Genomic DNA, 8,221 nt, shown 5'->3' on the forward strand with positions numbered 1-8,221 from the left:
ACAAGATCTCTATACAGGGAACGACACCGTAAGGCAATTCAGACATAAGGATGAACAGATGATACAACGCGTAAACGCTGAATAAAATCATTCATAGGCAGCAAAAATTTCCTTGAAAATATACGCGCATACAACAACTGCTTATCTTTCACCTCGCTGGGAGCGGACGTCAAACACAAAGTTGATGGTCCCCACGGAATTCGATGCTACAAGATCCAAGGTGCTTTATATCACGATATGGGACTGCCGCTGACGGAAACGGGACCAGAGCCAGTGTTTGCTCAAATCTACGTCATGGGCGATGTGATTGAAGCTGAGGCGTCCCACCGGAAAGCTATGTCGAGGTCAAACGAAATTCAAGAGGATGTTATCAATGATATTTTAGACTTCTTCTATGAATTCAATCCGTATGCAATACAATTCACAATGTCAAGACAAATTCTTGAAGAGTCTCAAACGAAATCAATCTCTCTGATGCTGAAATCTGTTGCGCCAACAGCAACTGGTTCGGAAGGCCATGAACGTACTGTCGACCTGCTGCTACCGAGGTCGCGATGATCGTTGCGGATGGCGGCGCTGTTAGCGAAAGAGACAGAGACCTGATCCTCCACAGCACGGATGAGTCATGGGAGAGGATATCTGAGAGGCACACCGGGTATCTCCCACTTCAATATCCAGTGTCGTTTCCCTGAGGTCAGTGGGATCGATGAGTATTATAGGGTCCCAGCACCTGATAGTAAGTTTAACGACAACTAGCTTTGAGTGCTGAAACAGCTGACGATAACCTACATGTAGATGACGGGCCGCACATTACGTCTCTGCAGTGGTTTGCTTATCTTTTATTTCAACGACGAGACGAGTTTTCGCCAATTTTATCATCGAAAATGCTCTTGCAAGAGTTTGCGATTGATCTTTACGCTTGCGTCGAGAATCAAAGGCTCAATTGGTTTCGCTTGAATCAAGACGTGCTGTATGCGGAGCTCTACTCTGGCGCGAAGAATCGCTGGGACGCAACAATTTCAAAATCGGTAGACGAGTTATACTGCCCGTTAGCCACATTGGAGGTGCGAGGCACATGCAGCAACTATATCACGATGCGATGGCATTAGTGCGGCACTTCGGACAACCGTCATACTTTATTACCATGACAGCAAACGACCACTGGCCCGAAATTCAATCATCCCTATCCCCAGGCCAAAAGGCAATGGATCGCCCCGATATAATGACTCGAGTTTTCCAAATGAAAATGAAGGCGATGATGAAGGATGTTACAAAACATGGACGACTTGGAGACTGTGTATTGCATGTCAGGACTATTGAGTTTCAGAACCGGGGACGCCCCCACGTCCATTTTATTCCAATTATGAAACCATCGACGTGTCCCCGGACCCCCGACGCCGTAGATTTGGTTGTTCGCGCCGAAATTCCCGATCATGCAACTGAACCTGATCTGTGGTCAATCGTAACAACTTCAATGTTGCATGGACCATGCAAAGAAGGAAGCAGTTGTTGGCGTAACAATAAGTGCCGATTTGATTTTCCAAAAGACTACGCCGAAGAAACAACGATGACGGACGATTCATACCCCACATACCACCGCAGAGATAATGGTCGTTTCTTCACGAAAGGCGGCTATACTTATACGAACAAGGATGTTGTACCGTTCAATCCTTATCTTCTGTTGAAATATAACTGCCACATTAATGTGGAAGTGGCCTCGAGCATGCAGGCATTAAAGTATTTGTATAAATACATAACGAAAGGCCATGATTGTGCGGCACTGTCAATCACAGCCGAAAACGAGATAGATACTTATGTTGATGGGAGGACGTTGACGGCGACTGAGGGTGAGTCGAGATGAGAGCGCCATTTCAAAATGAATGCTGACCAAATCGTCTTCCAGCTTGCTGGCGTTTGTATGAATTCTGGATGTCTTCGAGATTTCCAGCAGTCCAGAAATTGTCGGTACATATGCCACGTGAAAATACTGTATACTTTAAAAATAGATGGTCACTGAAGAATCAACTCGAGTCAGGGAAAGCTGCGAGAACGACATTGACTGAATTTTTCTCTCTGTGCAAAAAAGATACGAAGTATAATGATGGCAAAGAAAGCGTTACATCCCTGACTTACCCTGAAGTAGTGTACCACTTCTCATGGAACAAAGATCAAAAACGATGGAAAACCCGAGTGCAACGGTCGCAGACCATTCCGCGCGTTTTCTTTGCGAGTTTGACTCAGGGAGAGCGCTATTTTTTGCGCCTGTTGCTCATGCATGTTAAAGGCCCGACGTCATTCGAGGATCTCAGGACGTTCGAGGATACGGTACACCCAACATTCAATGCCGCCGCTGTCGCCCGTGGTCTGTTGCTTAATGATGATCACTATATTGCCGCTATGGACGAATGCGCACGAGTTCACAGTGCATATCAATTGAGAGCGATGTTTGCGATCATATTGAAATACGGGCCGCCGTCCGATCCGCAAGCTATCTGGCACCGATTTGAAGTCTATCTGACTGCAAGTATATGATGTTGCGATACAACCCTGAACAGATACCAACGGAAGAAATGATTTCCGCCTTAGGACTCTGTCGAATGGCAACTGCGCTAGAAGAAGTAAACATGACACTTCTTAGTGCCGGGTTACCCCAACCAGATGTAAACATCTTGCGAGATTATTCAGCCCTCATTACATTAGACGACAAAGACGAAGTGACAGCAGAAGAAAGTATAGTTATCTTAGAAGGATCCTTGGAATTGATGAACGAGGACCAACTGACAATTTTTCGAGCCATCAAAGAAGGAATTGTCGCGGCACGTGGAGGACTTCACTTTCTCGATGGTCCGGGAGGAACAGGCAAAACATTCCTCCTGAATGCAATTTTGCATTACTGCAACGCCCTAGACCACAACGTGATAGCCGTAGCATCTTCAGGAATAGCAGCGTTGATACTTTTGAAAGGCACCACAGCTCATTCCGGATTCAAAATACCAATCAATGCAGACGAGGCGTCGGAATGCAATCTTTCGGGACGAGACAACCTGAGTGATAAGATAAGATCGCTATCCCTGATAGTATGGGACGAGATTTCCATGCAAAACAAAGAAGATATCCACTGTGTGGATCGGTCGCTTCGCGAATTACGGCAAATTGATGCTCCATTTGGCGGCGTCATGATACTCTTTGCGGGGGACTTCAGGCAGACGCTGCCGGTAATACCAAGAGCTTCGATTGCAGCTCAAGCCGAGGCGTCGCTGAGACGATCTTACTTATGGCGAAGCCTTCGGCGTCACAAATTAACGATCAATGTGCGATTAGTGAACGTTGGGGTGGAGCAGCAAGTGGCGATTAAGAATGCTTTATATGCGGAGTGGCTGCTAAAAGTTGGTTCAGGGGATTTGCAAGAGAACGTGGAAGAAGATATCGATTTGGAACATGTCACTCATAAAACAATATCCTCGGCAAAAACTTTTGACAGCAAGATGGCGTTGGATTTGTATAATAACGCGAACCAGCTTATACAAGCTGGAGAATGGACTGACTTAGCGACCTACTACGCAAATCGTTGCATTGTTACTCCACTAAATAAATATGTCACCGCGATCAATGACGAGGTAATAGATAGTTTGCAAGGGGATGAGTACCTCTCTGAGTCGATTGATTCAAATGACGACACAACAACATGTGAACCACTAACTCCGGAAATTCTCAACATGTTCACGATTCCGAATTTCCCAGTTCACGCACTACGGTTGAAAGCGGGAATGCCTGTGATCCTGTTGCGAAATCTGAACATGAAACGAGGACTCTGTAACGGGACTCGAATGGTTATAACTCACGTTGGCCGTAAAATACTATCGTGCCGCATTATCACCGGGAGTCGCGTCGGTAAATTGGTGACAATGCCGAGAATCAACTTGCACCATACAGGGGGTGCGGCCTGTCCTTTACCGTTTTACAGATTCCAATATCCTATCGCTCCGGCCTTTTGCATGACAGTAAATAAGTCGCAGGGACAAAGCGTAGATAACGTCGTGGTGTTCCTGCCGAGTCCGGTTTTTTCACATGGTCAACTTTACGTCGCGCTGTCGAGGTGCACAAGAGCTGACAAAGTATTGGTATGCATGTCCAAAGATGTGAAAAGCGCAAGCACTAAGAACATAGTTTTTCATGATGTACGGTTGTAAATGCAATGTAACCAATGATCGTTGTCGCGCACTGGTTGGAGCGTCCGAGCTGATGACCATCTGACGTGCTCATGACTCGGAGAGTGGTGGCTCTGTAATAATAAGTGATGCTACGGCCTGACAATACCGTACTCACAGCCATCCGAGATGGTAAATGTGAATGGCGTGTGGCTCGCAACATGTCCTTTTTGACCCACTGCAGACATTATTCGGGTTCCCCAAGTGGGCAGGGAAAAATGATTGGGAGTATGATTTGTCATAAAATGGTCTATCACTCCACACCTGAGCCATAACACCCACACTACATATGTGTAGCAGGCTCAGTGAATATGTGGTTATCATGTACATACAGTTCTGCTCAGTTATCTGCTCATCAGGACAAGTTATTCATATGTAATACATGCTGTAACTTCTTTCAGATTGAAAAAAGCTTCCAAAAGATTGACTACATACACTGACTCAATGTTTTGGTGTGATCTCATCAACTCAACTGCATGTAACACACTTTCTGTTACTAAGACATAGCTTCAACAATATTGCCTGAGCAGCTACAGAATTATATGTAGTGAATTTTTGGGAAAAAAAATTCAAAGTCGAAAAAGTTACATGTGGTATAACATGTGATTTATTTATTCTGATGGGCAAAAAACTGAGCAGACCTGTATGTACATGATAGACAACTATTGACTTAGCTTGCTGCACATATGTAGTGTGGGTGAAATGGCCCAGGTGTGCAGTATTAGATTCTTTTATGAAAAACTGTACTATTAATCATTTTCCTCTGCCAAATTGGGGAAGTTGAATGATGTCTACAGTGACCGGAAAGGTCGATGCCTCCCATTACAACTGTGACAGTAGCCCACCTTTGGCTGCATCGTCGTGTCAAATGGAAAGCGTGACGAGACGTTGAAATGGCTGAAACCATCTATGACCATTGCAGACGAAACCATAGCCACGGAATTAAATTGCAAGAGAATATAACATAGGTGACTGCATACTTTGCGAGAATGAGAGAGCCACTTTACTCTTCATACACAAAACTCTATCCAAACAAATCATGAAGCACACAACGGGAATTCACAGTTGCGAACCATTGACTATGCGATGTAAAGGTGTCTTCCAGTTAAATGAAGAGGTGAGTGGCGCGCGAGCACCATAAAACAAACATCTCACTGATTTCCAGACAGATTACTGCACTGCGTAGGGGTGACAATGCTCGGGTAGCATACCGTTCTGAAAAAGTTGTCGAAGGAGGATTAATCACGTGCATTCCTTTTGTAATCGTCGACGAGAGTGGTGAAGGGGACTTACTATTGGGTCGCTTTTACGAAATGGAAGGTGCGATTGTAATGGACAACTTCACCGCCCGACAACTGTTCTTCGTAGACCGGAAACTGCTTCTCCCGAAACGGCCCGCGAGTTCATTAATGCCGTTGGATGTCGACATGGTAGAGTTTGAAAATCGAGGCGTTGTTCTGTCGAATCTCAGAGCCAGCGTTGAACCAGGGACAGAGAATTTCTACGTAATGTGTATAAAACATCGGCAATGGAATATTACGGTATGTGAGCACTGTGCACATCAATGAAAAGTAACTGATCATGGATTCGTAGACATTGACTTGGGTAGACTTCCGTGCCGAGTACATTTACGATATCTCGAAATTTGGCAGCGACAAGGCGGGGATTCTGTCTGTTGGAAATGTTATAGATGTAGGCGGTCACGGCGTAAGTTGGTCTGATTGGCAGGGCGGTTGGATTATTATGGTGAGTCGCAGCGAGCCCAAGAGTTAGTCAATTCGTACTGACTTGATTTCAGGTCGAAAGCATAGCCATACGACGCCGTGATTGAGTGGAAGTGTAGCGCAGGCGGTTGCATGATATGACAGAGTTGATTGTAGCGTTGTAGTTAGTAGTAATGTAATGATGCGAAATCAACACATGGCAGTGAAATTCAGAATCGGGACCTAAGAATGCGCCGTCGCTTCTCGCGGCGGGACAGTAAATGACATCATCGCGGGAAAACTGGGGCACGTGCTATAAGGCACAGAGTACTTTTGCCCATCCAAGCATTGCACTTCATCTACCATCGATAATATATATCAAACTATCGTTTTCACTAAGCATCATGTAAGCATTGACTTCATTGTGTATGGTACATTGTGAAACACATCGACTGATTTTCTGTTGAGACGGCGTCTAGCTTACAGTCTTATGATAATGGAAGACGGTGATCAGTCAAAAACCGACCAGGGTTTACAAAACAGAAGTGAGTGGATCAGTAAGCACAGTTTCTTAACATAAAAGTCGAGGACTGATGATTTGTCACTGCAATGGACGTCCAATGGAAAGGTAACTCGGGCGAAAAAGATGTAGCTAAGGAGAAAGTTGGACATAGAATATCGAGCGATAATAGCCCGCGCGTAGAAAATCATATCACAACGATGATAGAAGACAGACTGCATGTTGGAAATGTAGAATTGCAATCTCGAGGTCTACCGCATGTCAACTGGGTAGCGGACCGGGGAGACGAAGGAATCGCAAAGTGAAGAGAACGTCTGCATTGCTCGCTTGGGAAGGGATGCGAATGACATGGTGCCTTGCGAGTGATGAAGATGACACATTTGCAATGGAATTTAATGGCGCCGAGAGTTGCGAAAGATTATGCGAGCAGTGTGAATCAAGAGTGGGCGGTGCGTAGCGGAGTTGCGATGCGTTGCGCGACCGAGAGGGCGGCGGGCCGCCCCCGATGCTCTAGTCAACAAGAGAAAACTAATGTCAATTCTGAAAAACAAATGCGACAACGTGCGCGCCCCGCCTTTTAGGCCGAGGCGGGGTAGTAAAAATTGAGCAACAAACTGAAGCAAGCTTCTGGGCTTGAGAGTTTTTGTTGATAATGATATGGACAAACTTTTCGAACGACGGAGGAAAAGACAGAGAGATATGCCGCCGCTACCCGACTGATGTAGTCTCCTAGTCCTTTGTTTGCGTGAACTCTCAAAGTGCTCGTTTCAGAACTTCATGAGCTGAGGCGAATTATTGCATCCCTTCCCTCACGTTGTCAATTCTAAATTACAGGCTATCTTTTGTTCTCGAAACTCCTTGACCACGGGTTCTGGACCCTCATGTTTGGTGCAACTTTGCCTACAAAGCTGATTTTCTTCTTTGCATATCACAGCGAATTTCAGCAAACACTTTTGAAGCTGACCCTTTGCCCAAAGGCATTGGAATGTGGCACCTTTGACCTGAAAGGTATTGTGCTCAGGACGTAATGCCAAAGTTGATGCCAATCGCTCAAAGAGTCCTCGAGTAGTGAGTTCCTGCACATCTCCTTGGTGATAGCAGGCCAGATTTTCTAAATCTTTAGCCTTAGAAATGATGACGCTCACCATTAGAAAAATATTCAAGCTTATGTGGAGCTCGCTTGATTGGATATGAATTCGATGAGAGCACGTGTGGTTATCTCGGATCAGCACATCGTTCCTGACTGATCGACAGTCGATGCCAGATGGATGAGTTTTCCTTCCGTGCGTATGGCCATTTTTCTTTCTGAGCGGATGGACCTCAAACAGCCTCAAACCATGCCGGATTCAATCACGCGGCCTGATTTACAAATCAACACGCCTCGATCGTACGTATTCACACTGAGGCGACCCGATGCCGGAAGAGGCGGGTGACCTTCAATCCTGTCACAAGGAACCGCTAAGGAAGCTCCATCGGTAAAGTTCTTTCGAACCACACAGCTGACGTCATCACGGAGGCGAATGTTGAAGATTCACGCATACAAAACCTTTGAACATGATCATCGGACTAGCATTCAGCATACCTGCGCTCTTGACGATCTCTGGAGACTGGGACTGAAGCTTTTCAACATAAAGTCAACAGTCACTTTGGCTTTCTTTTCTGTCTTCAAAAAGATCTACAGAAGTCAGTCCCTTGATAAGTAAAATAATTTCTATCACCTTATTAATTGAGCTTGACTTCGGTCATCGATTTTGACTTTTTATCCTCAGTTTTTCTTCTTAAAGAGTCAA

At 45.4% G+C, this 8,221-nt stretch overlaps 2 protein-coding genes across 2 annotated transcripts; both read left to right on the forward strand.

Moving 5' to 3' along the window:
• Nucleotides 1-237: 237 nt before the first annotated feature.
• On the forward strand, nucleotides 238-558 carry MELLADRAFT_101143 (uncharacterized protein; the record flags this gene model as incomplete). Its single annotated transcript, XM_007403551.1, has 1 exon — nucleotides 238-558. The coding sequence occupies one exon, from the start codon at nucleotides 238-240 to the stop codon at nucleotides 556-558; it is 321 nt and encodes a 106-aa protein (XP_007403613.1).
• A 4,689-nt stretch (nucleotides 559-5,247) lies between these two features.
• MELLADRAFT_101144 (uncharacterized protein) lies at nucleotides 5,248-6,736 on the forward strand (the record flags this gene model as incomplete). Its single annotated transcript, XM_007403552.1, has 6 exons — nucleotides 5,248-5,325; nucleotides 5,378-5,749; nucleotides 5,802-5,954; nucleotides 6,232-6,317; nucleotides 6,398-6,456; nucleotides 6,540-6,736. 6 exons carry the CDS (start codon nucleotides 5,248-5,250, stop codon nucleotides 6,734-6,736), a joined length of 945 nt encoding a protein of 314 aa, XP_007403614.1.
• Between the last annotated feature and the right edge of the window lie 1,485 nt (nucleotides 6,737-8,221).

Source organism: Melampsora larici-populina, assembly GCF_000204055.1.
Source record: "Melampsora larici-populina 98AG31 unplaced genomic scaffold MELLAscaffold_1, whole genome shotgun sequence".
NCBI classification, from domain to species: Eukaryota; Fungi; Basidiomycota; class Pucciniomycetes; order Pucciniales; family Melampsoraceae; genus Melampsora; species Melampsora laricis-populina.